The sequence below is a fragment of the Coloeus monedula genome (genome assembly GCF_965178545.1).
Source record: "Coloeus monedula genome assembly, chromosome: 29".
NCBI lineage: Eukaryota > Metazoa > Chordata > Aves > Passeriformes > Corvidae > Coloeus > Coloeus monedula.
The window spans coordinates 3,075,197-3,091,736 of record NC_138809.1 but is presented as its reverse complement, the minus strand read 5'-3'; the positions used below and the strand labels follow the sequence as shown (position 1 = coordinate 3,091,736).

Sequence of the window (16,540 nt, the reverse complement as noted above, 5' to 3'; positions counted from 1 at the left end):
ATAGGTTTGACTTACAAGCTTAAAAAATTAATCTGATGCTACACCAGGCTTTTATGGGAGGATTTAACCTGAAGAAATAAAGACGATTGAATACATTCCCCCAAGGTGAAACTGTAATTTTCTTTTTTGAGTTGACTATATCACTGTAAAAAAAATTATATATATAATATTATATAAGTATTTTAATTATATGTTTCACTTATTAAACGAGCACTTTACACTCCCACTTATTCGCAGCCTTTCGGTTTTTTCCCTGTGTTTTAGCAGAATGTTTTCCTGCTTGAAAACAACAGGAATCTGCAAGGGAAATAATACAAAAATTAAGCAGGGTGCTAAGCAGATTATTCCACACTCAAATACGTGGAAAATCCAGACTTTTGGGGTTTTTTTCCCCCGTGTGGGAGGAACAGAGGTGCTGTGGGAACAAGTTCGGACGCGTCCCCGGGAATTCCTCCAAAGGGCCGGGAGGGTTTGAGGCAAGGCTGGGGTTCGGAGGTGGCACGGAAGGAAAGAGGAAGAGTTCTGCTCCCGGAGGAGGAGGAGGAGGAGAAAAGAGGGAAAGTTTAAAGCAGGAATTCAGAACAAATCTGTGCGGGGAAGAAAAGGGTGAGAGATAAATTAGCTCTAAGCATCTGAGGATGCATTAGAGACAAATGATAATAATCACGAGATCAATTCTTGTCTTTATCTCAATCATCTCTAACAAGACCTTGAAACTGAAATGTCAACAGCCAAGAGCTCAACTCTTGTCTTTATCTCAATTACCTCTAACGAGATATTAGAACGAAATGCCAATAAACAAGCTGATCAACTCTTGTTTTCACCCGAATTATCTCTGACGATCTCTTAGAACCAAACGTCAATAAACAAATGCGCAACTCTTGTCTTTATCTAAATTATCTCTAACGATCCCTTAGAGCCAAATGTCAAGAGCCGGGAGCTGGGAGGGATTGTTGCTTTCGTTTTTGGTGGTTTTGTTCGGGTTTTTGAACTCTGCGAACGAATTGCAGGCGCTGCCCACCACCGCCGGGCGATGGCTTCCACCCAGCTGGCCTGTGCCACCCCCTGCGAGGCCAAGTGTCCCCAGCCCCTGGCCAGCAGCAGCAACGAGCCGTGCGTGGTGGCCTGTGGCGACTCGCGGGTCATCATTTACCCGCCGCCCGTCGTGGTCACCTTCCCGGGGCCCATCCTCACCACCTACCCCCAGCAAACCGTCGTGGGAGCCTCGGAGCCAGCGGAGGTGGCCGTGACTGAGCCCCCGGCCGTGGCCCCGCTGCCCGCGGAGGTCGCCGGCAGGTTGGAGGCAGCAGGGGACAAAGTGCCAGCCCCGGTGCTGGCCCGTCCCGAGCCGCGCTGCGCCCCCAAATATTCCTACACCTACTCTTCCCAATGGACTCATCCCTGCAATTCCTACCGCTCCGGGAAGCGCTGGACGTACTGAGCTCGGGGCCGTGCGAAGAAGCAGCAAAGGAAATTCTAGATAAATTCCAGTTGTTATTTGGGGTGGAGCTGCAGCAGCGGGTCCGGGGCTGCTCCGGCTCCTCCTGAGGAGCTGCAGGAGCTCAGCCCCCGGGAAAGGCAGGCTCGTGTGGCCATTCCTCGTTTTTCCTTTAGTTTAGAGCTGTTCTCCCGCAGCTTTCCAGCGTAGTCATCCGCTTTCCGTGGTGCTTTGGCTTATCCCGGATTTTTTACTGGCACTGAGCTTAGAGAGGTGACTTAAAATGCTCGGAATTGCACAGGGCGACGCTGCCGAAAGGGAAATTCCCGGTTTTGACAGGCGGCATCACTCGGATGCTGGTGATTTGCCAGAGCCTCACTGAATCCCTGGAACGATGCTCTTTGTATCCCGTACAGTTTTGTTCCACAATTGTAGGAAAGCTTCTCTTTCCAAATAAATTTTCTGTACCAAAATACATTTTCTGTTTTCCTTTATCACATAAAAAAAGGGGAGGTTTGGGTGGGTATCAGGGAAAGGTTCTTCCCCCAGTGGGTGGTGGGGCACTGAACAAGCTCCCCAGGGAATGGGCACAGCCCCGAGGCTGTCTGAGCTCCAGGAGTGTTTGGACAATGCTCCCAGGGACATTCTGGGATCTGGGGATGTCTCTGCAGGGCCAGGAACTGGACTTTGATGATTCTTGTGGGTCCCTTCCAGCTCAGGATATTTTTAAATTCTATGATAATAAATCCCCGCATTCTATGATAATAATTTCCCTGTTCTTCTATTTTCAGTTGAACCTACACTGTTGTTTATCCTCATTTATAGATATTCCATGTTTCTTCTCGGAGTTCAAATGTCACGAAATCCCAGGAACACTTCTTATACATTAAATGTGTGCTGAGCATTTGACACCCCCCGGGCTCCTCCTGAACCCCTGGCAGTGGCTGTTTTTACAGCAGGTCCTGAAAGGGCTCAGGTGACTCTCAGCCCTTGATTTACCACCTCCATCTCAGGACAGGGCAAATTTCCATCCCTTTTTCCCAAGCCCAAAGCAAGACGTGGATTTGTGGGTGGAGCAATGTGCAGCCCACACACGGATCCCACCTACCTGAGGCCACAGCCCGAGCTCCTGCCTTGCGCAGCTCGAAACACTTTTCTGGGAGAATTTCAGAGCTGCCACGAGGGGTTTTAGCAAAAGAATTCCCTTCTCAGGAGGTTTAACAAGGCCATGGAGCTGCACTGGGATTGGGGAGACCCCCAGGATGGATCCAGGCTGGGGAAAAGCAGCTGAAGCAGCCCTGGGAGAAGGATTTGGGGGTGTCCTGGGCTGAGCCCCAGCGTGGGCAGCAGGGGAGGGGGGGATTCTGCCCCGCTCAGGTGAGACCCCACCTGCAGAGCTGCCCCAGCCCTGGATCCCAGCACAGGGAGGACGTGGAGCTGCTGGAGAGAGTCCAGAGGAGGCTCCAGGATGGGATCTGAGGGATGGAGCAGCTCTGCTGGGAGGAAAGGCTGGAAGAGCTGGGATTGTTCAGCCTGGGGAAGAGACCAGGGGTGACCCAACTGTGGCCTTACAGGACCTGAAGGGGCTACAAGGAACATGGGGAGAGACTTTCCCCAAAGGATGGAGTGCCAGGACAAGGGGGAACGGGTTCAAACTGACAGGGAGGAGGTTTAGATGGGATATTGGGAAGGAATTCCTCCCGGTGAGGGTGGGGAGACCCTGGGATGGATTTCCCAGAGCATCTGGGGCTGCCCCATCCCTGGAAGTGTCCAAGGCCAGGTAGGAAGGGGCTTGGAGCAACCTGGGACACTGGGAGGTGTCCCTGCCCATGGCAGGGGGTGGAATGAGATGAGTTTTAAGGTCCCTTCCCACCCAAACCATCCTGTGGTTCCACGATAGGACATTTCACACCATAGCTCAGTCAGAGACTCATTGACTGCCTGGATCAAGAAATCCATAACAAAAGAAATCATTCATGCAATGCAGGTTCTTTATTGTGGATGAAGAAGGCCGTAGGCAGTGTCAGCAAGAGACAAACCAGCACAGCTACAGTGCACTGGAAACACAAAAATCCTAAGGCAGCAGCAAGGCACAACCCAGGGCTCCACCCCAGAGGTTCCCCCTTCCCAGGGCAGGTGGGGAATCTCGGAGCTGGGCAGAGCAGGGCAGACCCTCACCCGAGGGTCAGCACAGCTGGGTGGGATGGCAGAGAGGGGGGAGCTGGTGGAGGCAGTGCTGGAAACCCCAAAGGCGCCGGCTGAGGGGCTGCAGGGTCACCCTGGCAGGTGATGGGGACCCTGCAGCTCCCGGGGCTGCTGGGCCACCCCTCAGCAGGGGCTGCAGCTTCATCCCGGCTCAGGTGGCAGAAGACAGGAGGGGCTGGTGGTGGAGCCCACGGGCAGAGGCAGCACTGAACTCCAGGGAGATTTGGGGTTTAGCAGGGCCCACAGCCGCCCCCGAGGGACCGGGAACCACGGCCCCAGCCACCACAGGCTCCATAACCCCCATAGCCTCCAAAACCTCCAAGGCCTCCAAAGCCCCCGTAGCCCCCAGAGCCCCCGAAGCCTCCACGGCCTCCAAAGGAGCCACCGGAGCCGCCTGCAACGAAGGGAGCTCCTGCCGAGCCCACGGAGCTCTGCTGCGGGAAGGAGCTGAGGATGGGCCCAGGGAAGGTGACCACTGAGGCCGGGGGCTGGATCACCACCGTGGAGTCGGGGCACTGCCGCACACAGGGCTCGTTGCAGGTGTCAGCCAGAGGGGCCGGGGTGGCCACCCCGCAGGAAGGGACACACAGGCTGGAGCAGGACATCCTTTGGTTCAGCAGGGAAAGCTGCAAGACAAGGCAGAGCCACGGCTCAGGCCAAGGACTCATCCCAAATCCCTGCTGCCTCTCTCCCGCCTGGAGCCTGTGTCCCAGGACACGCTCTCGATCATCTCTGGCATTCCGAGCAGAACCCCTTCCACAGCTGAAACGGCTGCTGAAATCTCGCTCCCTCACCATCCCTGGGTCTTGCCTGCCCATGGGAATTAAGAAAAACTCCCACATCCAAATCACCAGGCTCCCAGAGGACTTGAGCCCACTGGTATAACCCCAACCATCCTCACTGTGCACTGCGAGAGCTGGTGGAGCACAGAGACAAAGATTCCCTGGGAAATCCACAGCCAAAGATTCCTTGAGAGAGGCACAGACGGTGAAGGAAGGATGGAGGGAAGACTTGGACTTACCACAACGATCAATGAGCAGAGTCAAGTGGAGGAAGCTGGATGGAGACCTGTGGAGCCCTTGGATCTTTTATACACCCCAGAGTGCCTGGGGCATTGTCCAGGAGGTGGTGACAGGAGCCCCAGCTCACCACGGAATCAAGCGGCCAAACCTTATGACACAAATTGCAATGGCAATTACCTCCATCCTAATTGGGGCTAGGAACAAGTAAACGTGCCCTGGAGAGCCAGCAGGCCCTGGGAGGGACAGACAGTGACCAATCACTGCGTGAAAGATCAATTGTTGCTGCAGCTGAACTCAGAGCCCCAATAAAACCCGACGTGTCCCTAATCCCTCACTTTGCTTATGCACGAGAGTTTTGGGCATCATTCAGGAGTGCTTTGAAATCCTGGGCACAGCCAGCACATCTCTCATTAATCCCTTTTACAGGCTGCTAAATAGGGACGCCGGGAGGGAGAAGCCATCCCACCCACTGAAGGCGCATCCCACAAACGCCAAACGTGGCCCCATCCCGGGAAGGGCAGGGGTGGTCACAGGACCACAGAGTCCCAGAGTGGGTCAGGATAGAAGAGGGTCATCAGCCCCAATCTTCTGCCCAAGCAGGGTCATCCCACATGGCACAGGGCTGGGCACAGAGGGTTCTTGGAGGGAGAATCCCTAAGGGATTTTTCTGCCACTGGAGGACTTGTGAAGCCCCTGATTCACTTGACGGTCATGCAAAAAGCAGCAGAAATGGGTCCCATGTCAGATGAAGCTTCAACAATCCATCTTGGAATGGATGTGGGTGGGACACGAGTGGGCTCAGGAGCTGGATACCTGAGTAAGGGGACACCAACACAGAGAAACAGGATCAAGAAACAGGATAAAGAAACACTCAGCTCCTCCAGCCCCGTGTCTGTGAGCTGGGTCCTGCCCGAGCCCTCCTGGAGGGTCTGCATTGCCCAGCTGGCCCCGAGGGCTGGGCCAGGGGGTGTTGGCCGAGCCCTCCAGAGCCAGGCTGACCCTGCCTGTGGTCCCAGGACAGGCCCAGACGGGCACTGCTGGCTCACGGGCATGGCCGGGCTGAGGCTCAGGGTGGCGGGGCTGGGCACAGCCTTATCCCAAAGGCGGCCCAGGCTTCTTTGTAAGCAAAGTGAGGGATTAGGGAAAAACAAGGGTTTATTGGGGCTGTGAGTTCAGCACCAGCAGAACCGTGCCTGTCATGTAATGATGGGCCATGGCTGTCCCTCCCATTGCCCCTCTCTTGTCCATTTGTTTCCACACCAATGTCCACAATGAGTGGATGACAGAATTGTCCCGCGTCCCTTCACTTTATGAAGCTGGTCAGCGTGAATTCCGAATTATTGGGGGGTTTGCCTCCCCTCCCTGGACAATGCCCCAGGCTCTCTGGGATGTATAAAAGGGCTGAGCTCCTTGCAGAGTCCATCCAGCTTCCTCCACTTGACTCTCCTCTTCAACCAGGTAAGCCCAGCTCTCCAAAGCCTCTCGGGGATCTCTCTCTGCCTCTCTCAACACAACTCCTTCCTCACACCTTTGCCTCTTCCTGGGGGTGTTTTCCAGAAGTCTTTGCCTGTCTGAAGGATGTCCTGCTGTGTCCCTTCCTGCGGGGTGGCCACCCCGGCCCCTCTGGCTGACACCTGCAACGAGCCCTGCGTGCGGCAGTGCCCCGACTCCACGGTGGTGATCCAGCCCCCGGCCTCAGTGGTCACCTTCCCTGGGCCCATCCTCAGCTCCTTCCCGCAGCACAGCTCTGTGGGCTCGGCCGGAGCTCCCTTCGTTGCAGGTGGCTCCGGTGGCTCCTCTGGACGCCGTGGGGGCTCTGGGGGCTTCGGGGGCTTTGGAGGCTATGGGGGTGGTTTGGGTTCCGGAGGTTATGGTGGCTGGGGCAGCTGTGGGGGCTCCAGAGGCTATGGCGGCTGTGGGCCCTGCTAAGCCCCAGCCCAAGTGCGACCTCAGACCCAGAAGAGCTCCAGGAACGCCCCCAGCACATCCCAACATGCCAGCACCTGAAGGAAGGACATCCCTTGGACCCTGCCGGCCGCCAGAGCTGCGACGCCTCGTGCCCGCTCAGGGCCCCGCTCTGCCGCCTTCCTGCCGCGCTTGAATCCCTGCAGCAATCGCTGCCTGCTCCCAGCACGGCCCCAGCTGGGCTCCTGCGGCTCCGCCGATGCTCCGCTGGGCTCTGCCCACGGCCAGGAGACACGGGGAGCCCTTGGGCAGGGCCCCGCTCTTCTGCCAACTCCCTCCTGCCCTCCCACGGCAATAAAAGCTGCCTTGCATTGCAATGTTCACCCTGCTCTCGTTTGGTCTTTGCTCCACACCCAACGCCCCGAGTCCAGGGGGGTTTCCGGGAGGGTTCCACTCAGCCCCACTCGCACAAGGCACAGGAGAACACCGGGAGCTGCCAGGACTCCTTCTGCCTGTCCTTGGCCACCCCGCCCTGGGCAGCAGAGCTCCCCCGAGCCAGGCCCTGCTCAGCTCCCTGGACAAGGCCTCTCCCCCTCTCCCTGCCCGGCTCCTCCCCACTTTGGGCTCCAGCTCTGACGCCCCACAAGAGCCCCGGCCCACACCGCCAGGTCCCTTCCCACTCCGGACACTCCCAAAGGGCTGCCTGGAGCCCCATGGCCGTGGGCATTGGGGTGCAAATGGAGGCCCCCCAAGGGACACGGCCCAGCTCCGGGGCTCCTGGGAGGCCCTGGCTCCAGAGGGGAGAGGGAGAACAACCCCCAGCACCGCTCCCACTCCTTTGCCTCCATCCCCTCAAGCATTCCTGCACCCTGGCACCACCTCCTGCTCCCACTTCTCCTCTGGATCCCACTGCTCCTTGGAGCACTTCTGGCCCCGTCTCGTCCCCACTGCTGGTGCAGAAGCCCTTCCTGGGATCCCCAGTGTCACCCACCCCTTGCCTGGGACGTGGCTCTGCCCAGGAACAGCAGGAGAACTTCCCACAGCCCCGTGCTCTGGGCCACTCCGTGGTGGCCCTTTGTTGCCCTTTCTCACACTGAATTGCATCTCTAAATTATATTTATCATATTGTTAATATTGGATATATTGGAACTATTGAGATAAATGAATAGAGCATGAAAGAATATTGTCTGAAATGGATCTACATGAACTCACAAATGAATTTTACTTCCCACAGCCCTGTGCTCTGGGCCAGACCATGGCAGGCCTTTGTCGCCTTTCCTCACACTGAGTTCCATCGCTAATATTAAAATGTTATTTTATATATTCTGAATATTGGATATACTGGAATGCTTGGGATAATATGAATAGCGTATGACACAATATCAGCTAAGTCTGGCCTGTATTAACTTTCAAATAAATATAAATCCAAACCCAGGGAATTGCTGGTGTTAATTTGATATCCAGAATAAATTTTCAGACATATCAATAGACAAGAATAAATGAAGTTTTTTGCAATCGTCCCATTGCTCCTCATGTTGAAAATCACTCTGGGAAATGCTCCATCACTCCTTCGGTAGATCCAGGAATGTTCCCAAACCAGGCCACAAATGACCCCACCCTCTACACCTCACCCAAGCTGCTGGCCACAGCCACCAGGGCAGGGTCACCAAACCCCTGCCACCTCTGTGCCCTCAGCGGGGGCACAGGCACAGCCCAGGAGGACACAGCAGTGGCCAAGTGTCACCACAGGGGATCCGGGCAGGAGTTTGGAAGAGTTGGAAGCACCGGGAAGAGTTTCTGTGAGAAACTTGCAGCACATTCCCATCGTCACTGTGGGCTTGGGGGATGTCCTGCATGTCCTGCTGCTGGAAGAACATGGGAAGCTGGGAGGGATGGGTTCCCCATGCCCAGTGATGTCCAACGTCCCCAGAAGGAACACACGGAGCCAACTGTCCCAAGGCTCCAAGAGCACTGGCCAGGGGGATTCCAGCAGCCCTCACGGACACCCAGGAGATTGGGGGGAGTGGGAAAAAGGAAGGATGAAGGAAAACCAGGAGTCAACATTGCAATGCAGTACAGCTTTTATTGCAGGGGGAGCGCAGGAGGGGCTTGGCAGAAGAGCAGGGCCATGGCCAAGGGCTTCCCGTGTCCTGGCACTGGGCAGAGCCGGGTGAGCAGGAGCAGGAGCCCAGGGCGAGTCTCTGGGATCAGGGCACAAGGAGCCCTGTGGGGATGCTCAGGCAGGGCAGGGACAAGGCACAGGTGGTTTCCAAGCTGGCACGAGGCTTCCAAGGTGCAGAGCCCAGTGATGCCGAAGGGCTTTTCTTCCACAGGGCATCGGGTCGGGATGTGCTGGGGTTTCTCCTGGAGCTCTCCTTGGTCTGAGGTTGCACTCGGGGTGGGGCTTAGCAGGGCCCACAGTTGCCGTTGAGGTACCGGTGGCCGCTGCTCCAGCCTCCGTATCCACAGCCCCCGAAGCCCCCGTAGCCCCCATAGCCCCCGTAGCCCCCATAGCCTCCACAGCCCCAACCCCCATAGCCTCCACGGCCTCCATAACCCCAACCCCCATAGCCTCCATAACCCCCGTAGCTGCCATAGCCACCATAGCCCCCGTAGCCTCCGAAGCCCCCGTAGCCTCCACGGCTTCCAAAGGAGCCACCAGAGCCGGCTCCAACGTAGGGAGCTCCGGCCGAGCCCACGGCACTCTGCTGCGGGAAGGAGCTGAGGATGGGCCCAGGGAAGGTGACCACTGAGGCCGGGGGCTGGATCACCACCGTGGAGTCGGGGCACTGCCGCACGCAGGGCTCGTTGCAGGTGTCAGCCAGAGGGGCCGGGGTGGCCACCCCACAGGAAGGGACACACAGGCTGGAGCAGGACATCCTTCAGACAGGCAAAGACTTCTGGAAAACATCCCCAAGAAGAGGCAAAGGTGTGAGGAAGGAATTGCATGGAAGGAGACAGAAGGAGATCCCCAAGAGGCTTTGGAGAGCTGGGCTTACCCGGTTGAAGAGGAGAGTCAAGTGGAGGAAGCTGGATGGACTCTGCAAGGAGCTCAGCCCTTTTATACATCCCAGAGAGCCTGAGGCTTCAGAAAAGGGGGCGGTGGCAAAAACCACAATTAGGAATTCACGCTGACAAGCTTCATCAGTGAGATAATGTCGCAAGATAATTCCATGGCATCCCCTCACTGGGGACACAGGTGTGAAAACGTGTCCTGGACATGACGGAAATGATGGGAGGAACTGCCATGGCCCATCATTACACTACAGGCACGGTTCTACTGGAGCTGAACTCACAGCCCCAATAAACCCTAGATTGTCCCTAATCCCTCACTTTGCTTACAGAGAACAATTCCCGGCATCTTGCAGAAGCTCTTTGAAATGCCATCACCCCTGTCATTATGTCCCTTTTACGGGCTGGTAAACAGAGGCAGCGGCAGCTTGGGCAAAAGGAGAAGCCACTCTTGGGGTGTCTCCAAATCCCACCAGCTCCCAGTGCCAGCCAAAGATGCTCATCTCAAGGTCAAGGTCAACATCTCTACGAATTACCCCAATCCAAGGTTCTGGAGGACACTGGGATTTCCATGTCCCTGTTACCCTTGATGGCCATACAAAGAGCAGAGGGGGCAGATCTCACTCGTGGCAGACCCCAAACCCCCGGGGAAAGGGGAGAGCAGTAGGACAGAGCCTGGGACAGCTCAGACAGAGGGGGCACAACGGGAGGGGCAGAAGGGCAGCAGCAGGGCCAGGTCCCTGTGGCTCCTCCAGCCCCGTGTCTGTGAGCTGGGTCCTGCCCGAGCCCTCCTGGAGGGCCTGCATTGCCCAGCTGGCCCCGAGGGCTGGGCCAGGGGGTGTTGGCCGAACCCCCCAGAGCCAGGCTGACCCTGCCTGTGGTCCCAGGACAGGCCCAGCTGGGCACTGCTGGCTCACGGGCATGGCCGGGCTGAGGCTCAGGGTGGCGGGGCTGGGCACAGCCTTATCCCAAAGGCTGCCCAGGCTTCTCTGTAAGCAAAGTGAGGGATTAGGGACAGATCTGGGTTTATTGGGGCTGTGATCTGAGCTCCAGCAGCACCTTGGCTGTCATGTAATGATGGGCCATGGCTGTCCCTCCCATCACCTCCTTCTGGTCCAGGGCATGTTCCACACCAATCTCCCTGATGTCGAGGTGTATAATTGTATTGCATCATTATCTCTCTGATGAAGCTTGTCAGCTGGAATTCCTAATTACCTGTTTTTTTGCTACCGCTCCCTTTCCTGATGCCCCAGGCCCTCTTGGAGATGTATAAAAGGTCCAAGGGTTTCACAGAGCTCTATCCATCTTCCACTGCTTGACTCGCCTTATCAACTTGGTAAGTCCAAGTCTTCCCTCTTCTTTCCTTCTTCATCCTTGGCTTTCTCAAGGAATCTTTCGGGGCTTTCTTGAGGAACCTTAGTCTGTGTCCTCCTCATGCTCTCCCCATGCAGAGTTAGGAGGGTTGGGATAATAACAATAGGCTCAAAGTGTTTGGGAGCTTGAGGATTTTCCGTCCGCTTTGGATGTCGAAGTTTTCTTAATTTCCATGGGCAGGCAAGACCCAGGGAGGGTGATGGGAGCGAAGGATCTAAGCAGGCATTTCAATGGAACAGAGTTGTGTTCAAAATGCCGGAGATGATCGAGAGCATGTCCTGGGACACAGGCTCCAGGCGGGAGAGAGGCAGCAGGGATTTGGGATGAGTCCTTGGCCTGAGCCGTGGCTCTGCCTTGTCTTGCAGCTTTCCCTGCTGAACCAAAGGATGTCCTGCTCCAGCCTGTGTGTCCCTTCCTGCGGGGTGGCCACCCCGGCCCCTCTGGCTGACACCTGCAACGAGCCCTGCGTGCGGCAGTGCCCCGACTCCACGGTGGTGATCCAGCCCCCGGCCTCAGTGGTCACCTTCCCTGGGCCCATCCTCAGCTCCTTCCCGCAGCAGAGTGCCGTGGGCTCGGCCGGAGCTCCCTACGTTGGAGCCGGCTCTGGTGGCTCCTTTGGAAGCCGTGGAGGCTACGGGGGCTTCGGAGGCTACGGGGGCTTTGGAGGCTATGGGGGTTGGGGCTATGGAGGCCGTGGAGGCTATGGGGGTTGGGGTTATGGAGGCCGTGGAGGCTATGGGGGTTGGGGCTGTGGAGGCTATGGGGGCTACGGGGGCTATGGGGGCTACGGGGGCTTCGGGGGCTGTGGATACGGAGGCTGGAGCAGCGGCCACCGGTACCTCAACGGCAACTGTGGGCCCTGCTAAGCCCCACCCTGAGTGCAACCTCAGACCAAGGAGAGCTCCAGGAGAAACCCCAGCACATCCCGACCCGATGCCCTGTGGAAGAAAAGCCCTTCGGCATCACTGGGCTCTGCACCTTGGAAGCCTCGTGCCAGCTTGGAAACCACCTGTGCCTTGTCCCTGCCCTGCCTGAGCATCCCCACAGGGCTCCTTGTGCCCTGATCCCAGAGACTCGCCCTGGGCTCCTGCTCCTGCTCACCCGGCTCTGCCCAGTGCCAGGACACGGGAAGCCCTTGGCCATGGCCCTGCTCTTCTGCCAAGCCCCTCCTGCGCTCCCCCTGCAATAAAAGCTGTACTGCATTGCAATGTTGACTCCTGGTTTTCCTTCATCCTTCCTTTTTCCCACTCCCCCCAATCTCCTGGGTGTCCGTGAGGGCTGCTGGAATCCCCCTGGCCAGTGCTCTTGGAGCCTTGGGACAGTTGGCTCCGTGTGTTCCTTCTGGGGACGTTGGACCTCACTGGGCATGGGGAACCCATCCCTCCCAGCTTCCCATGTTCTTCCAGCAGCAGGACACGCAGGACATCCCCCAAGCCCACAGTGACGATGGGAATGTGCTGCAAGTTTCTCACAGAAACTCTTCCCGGTGCTTCCAACTCTTCCAAACTCCTGCCCGGATCCCCTGTGGTGACACTTGGCCACTGCTGTGTCCTCCTGGGCTGTGCCTGTGCCCCCGCTGAGGGCACAGAGGTGGCAGGGGTTTGGTGGCCCTGCCCTGGTGGCTGTGGCCAGCAGCTTGGGTGAGGTATAGAGTGTGGGGTCATTTGTGGCCTGGTTTGGGAACATTCCTGGATCTACCGAAGGAGTGATGGAGCATTTCCCAGAGTGATTTTCAAAATGAGGAGCAATGGGACGATTGCAAAAAACTTCATTTATTCTTGTCTATTGATATGTCTGAAAATTTATTCTGGATATCAAATTAACACCAGCAATTCCCTGGGTTTGGATTTATATTTATTTGAAAGTTAATACAGGCCAGACTTAGCTGATATTGTGTCATACTCTATTCATATTATCCCAAGCATTCCAGTATATCCAATATTCAGAATATATAAAATAACATTTTAATATTAGCGATGGAACTCAGTGTGAGGAAAGGCGACAAAGGCCTGCCATGGTCTGGCCCAGAGCACGGGGCTGTGGGACGTAAAATTCGTTTGTGAGTTCATGTAGATCCATTTCAGACAATATTCTTTCGTGCTCTATTCATTTATCTCAATAGTTCCAATATATCCAATATTAACAATATGATAAATATAATTTAGAGATGCAATTCAGTGTGAGAAAGGGCAACAAAGGGCCACCACGGAGTGGCCCAGAGCACGGGGCTGTGGGAAGTTCTCCTGCTGTTCCTGGGCAGAACCATGTCCCAGGCAAGGGGTGGGTGACACTGGGGATCCCAGGAAGGGCTTCTGCACCAGCACTGGGGACGAGACGGGGCCAGAAGTGCTCCAAGGAGCAGTGGGATCCAGAGGAGAAGTGGGAGCAGGAGGTGGTGCCAGGGTGCAGGAATGCTTGAGGGGATGGAGGCAAAGGAGTGGGAGCGGTGCTGGGGGTTGTTCTCCCTCTCCCCTCTGGAGCCAGGGCCTCCCAGGAGCCCCGGAGCTGGGCCGTGTCCCTTGGGGGGCCTCCATTTGCACCCCAGTGCCCACGGCCATGGGGCTCCAGGCAGCCCTTTGGGAGTGTCCGGAGTGGGAAGGGACCTGGCGGTGTGGGCCGGGGCTCTTGTGGGGCATCAGAGCTGGAGCCCAAAGTGGGGAGGAGCCGGGCAGGGAGAGGGGGAGAGGCCTTGTCCAGGGAGCTGAGCAGGGCCTGGCTCGGGGGAGCTCTGCTGCCCAGGGCGGGGTGGCCAAGGACAGGCAGAAGGAGTCCTGGCAGCTCCCGGTGTTCTCCTGTGCCTTGTGCGAGTGGGGCTGAGTGGAACCCTCCCGGAAACCCCCCTGGACTCGGGGCGTTGGGTGTGGAGCAAAGACCAAACGAGAGCAGGGTGAACATTGCAATGCAAGGCAGCTTTTATTGCCGTGGGAGGGCAGGAGGGAGTTGGCAGAAGAGCGGGGCCCTGCCCAAGGGCTCCCCGTGTCTCCTGGCCGTGGGCAGAGCCCAGCGGAGCATCGGCGGAGCCGCAGGAGCCCAGCTGGGGCCGTGCTGGGAGCAGGCAGCGATTGCTGCAGGGATTCAAGCGCGGCAGGAAGGCGGCAGAGCGGGGCCCTGAGCGGGCACGAGGCGTCGCAGCTCTGGCGGCCGGCAGGGTCCAAGGGATGTCCTTCCTTCAGGTGCTGGCATGTTGGGATGTGCTGGGGGCGTTCCTGGAGCTCTTCTGGGTCTGAGGTCGCACTTGGGCTGGGGCTTAGCAGGGCCCACAGCCGCCATAGCCTCTGGAGCCCCCACAGCTGCCCCAGCCACCATAACCTCCGGAACCCAAACCACCCCCATAGCCTCCAAAGCCCCCGAAGCCCCCAGAGCCCCCACGGCGTCCAGAGGAGCCACCGGAGCCACCTGCAACGAAGGGAGCTCCGGCCGAGCCCACAGAGCTGTGCTGCGGGAAGGAGCTGAGGATGGGCCCAGGGAAGGTGACCACTGAGGCCGGGGGCTGGATCACCACCGTGGAGTCGGGGCACTGCCGCACGCAGGGCTCGTTGCAGGTGTCAGCCAGAGGGGCCGGGGTGGCCACCCCGCAGGAAGGGACACAGCAGGACATCCTTCAGACAGGCAAAGACTTCTGGAAAACACCCCCAGGAAGAGGCAAAGGTGTGAGGAAGGAGTTGTGTTGAGAGAGGCAGAGAGAGATCCCCGAGAGGCTTTGGAGAGCTGGGCTTACCCGGTTGAAGAGGAGAGTCAAGTGGAGGAAGCTGGATGGACTCTGCAAGGAGCTCAGCCCTTTTATACATCCCAGAGAGCCTGGGGCATTGTCCAGGGAGGGGGGGCAAACCCCCCAATAATTCGGAATTCACGCTGACCAGCTTCATAAAGTGAAGGGACGCGGGACAATTCTGTCATCCACTCATTGTGGACATTGGTGTGGAAACAAATGGACAAGAGAGGGGCAATGGGAGGGACAGCCATGGCCCATCATTACATGACAGGCACGGTTCTGCTGGTGCTGAACTCACAGCCCCAATAAACCCTTGTTTTTCCCTAATCCCTCACTTTGCTTACAAAGAAGCCTGGGCAGCCTTTGGGATAAGGCTGTGCCCAGCCCCGCCACCCTGAGCCTCAGCCTGGCTGTTCCCGTGAGCCAGCAGTGCCCGTCTGGGCCTGTCCTGGGACCACAGGCAGGGTCAGCCTGGCTCTGGAGGGCTCGGCCAACACCCCCTGGCCCAGCCCTCGGGGCCAGCTGGGCAATGCAGACCCTCCAGGAGGGCTCGGGCAGGACCCAGCTCACAGACACGGGGCTGGAGGAGCTGAGTGTTTCTTTATCCTGTTTCTTGATCCTGTTCCTCTGTGTTGGTGTCCCCTTACTCAGGTATCCAGCTCCTGAGCCCACTCGTGTCCCACCCACATCCATTCCAAGATGGATTGTTGAAGCTTCATCTGACATGGGACCCATTTCTGCTGCTTTTTACATGACCGTCAAGTGAATCAGGGGCTTCACAAGTCCTCCAGTGGCAGAAAAATTCCTTAGGGATTCTCCCTCCAAGAACCCTCTGTGCCCAGCCCTGTGCCATGTGGGATGACCCTGCTTGGGCAGAAGATTGGGGCTGATGACCCTCTTCTATCCTGACCCACTCTGGGACTCTGTGGTCCTGTGACCACCCCTGCCCTTCCCGGGATGGGGCCACGTTTGGCGTTTGTGGGATGCGCCTTCAGTGGGTGGGATGGCTTCTCCCTCCCGGCGTCCCTATTTAGCAGCCTGTAAAAGGGATTAATGAGAGATGTGCTGGCTGTGCCCAGGATTTCAAAGCACTCCTGAATGATGCCCAAAACTCTCGTGCATAAGCAAAGTGAGGGATTAGGGACACGTCGGGTTTTATTGGGGCTCTGAGTTCAGCTGCAGCAACAATTGATCTTTCACGCAGTGATTGGTCACTGTCTGTCCCTCCCAGGGCCTGCTGGCTCTCCAGGGCACGTTTACTTGTTCCTAGCCCCAATTAGGATGGAGGTAATTGCCATTGCAATTTGTGTCATAAGGTTTGGCCGCTTGATTCCGTGGTGAGCTGGGGCTCCTGTCACCACCTCCTGGACAATGCCCCAGGCACTCTGGGGTGTATAAAAGATCCAAGGGCTCCACAGGTCTCCATCCAGCTTCCTCCACTTGACTCTGCTCATTGATCGTTGTGGTAAGTCCAAGTCTTCCCTCCATCCTTCCTTCACCGTCTGTGCCTCTCTCAAGGAATCTTTGGCTGTGGATTTCCCAGGGAATCTTTGTCTCTGTGCTCCACCAGCTCTCGCAGTGCACAGTGAGGATGGTTGGGGTTATACCAGTGGGCTCAAGTCCTCTGGGAGCCTGGTGATTTGGATGTGGGAGTTTTTCTTAATTCCCATGGGCAGGCAAGACCCAGGGATGGTGAGGGAGCGAGATTTCAGCAGCCGTTTCAGCTGTGGAAGGGGTTCTGCTCGGAATGCCGGAGATGATCGAGAGCGTGTCCTGGGACACAGGCTCCAGGCGGGAGAGAGAGGCAGCAGGGATTTGGGATGAGTCCTTGGCCTGAGCCGTGGCTCTGCCTTGTCTTGCAGCTTTCCCTGC

The 16,540-nt window shown here is 57.2% G+C and overlaps 4 protein-coding genes across 4 annotated transcripts; 2 read left to right on the top strand and 2 right to left on the bottom strand.

Annotated features, from left to right (window-relative positions):
• Window positions 1-1,033: 1,033 nt before the first annotated feature.
• On the top strand, window positions 1,034-1,441 carry LOC309583140 (uncharacterized protein; the record flags this gene model as incomplete). Its single annotated transcript, XM_082298686.1, has 1 exon — window positions 1,034-1,441. The coding sequence occupies one exon, from the start codon at window positions 1,034-1,036 to the stop codon at window positions 1,439-1,441; it is 408 nt and encodes a 135-aa protein (XP_082154812.1).
• A 2,432-nt stretch (window positions 1,442-3,873) lies between these two features.
• LOC309583141 (claw keratin-like) lies at window positions 3,874-4,248 on the bottom strand (the record flags this gene model as incomplete). Its single annotated transcript, XM_082298687.1, has 1 exon — window positions 3,874-4,248. The coding sequence occupies one exon, from the start codon at window positions 4,246-4,248 to the stop codon at window positions 3,874-3,876; it is 375 nt and encodes a 124-aa protein (XP_082154813.1).
• Window positions 4,249-8,975: 4,727 nt separating this feature from the next.
• Window positions 8,976-9,449, bottom strand: LOC309583253 (uncharacterized protein; the record flags this gene model as incomplete). Its single annotated transcript, XM_082298843.1, has 1 exon — window positions 8,976-9,449. The coding sequence occupies one exon, from the start codon at window positions 9,447-9,449 to the stop codon at window positions 8,976-8,978; it is 474 nt and encodes a 157-aa protein (XP_082154969.1).
• A 1,893-nt stretch (window positions 9,450-11,342) lies between these two features.
• On the top strand, window positions 11,343-11,822 carry LOC309582993 (uncharacterized protein; the record flags this gene model as incomplete). Its single annotated transcript, XM_082298450.1, has 1 exon — window positions 11,343-11,822. The coding sequence occupies one exon, from the start codon at window positions 11,343-11,345 to the stop codon at window positions 11,820-11,822; it is 480 nt and encodes a 159-aa protein (XP_082154576.1).
• Window positions 11,823-16,540: the final 4,718 nt, after the last annotated feature.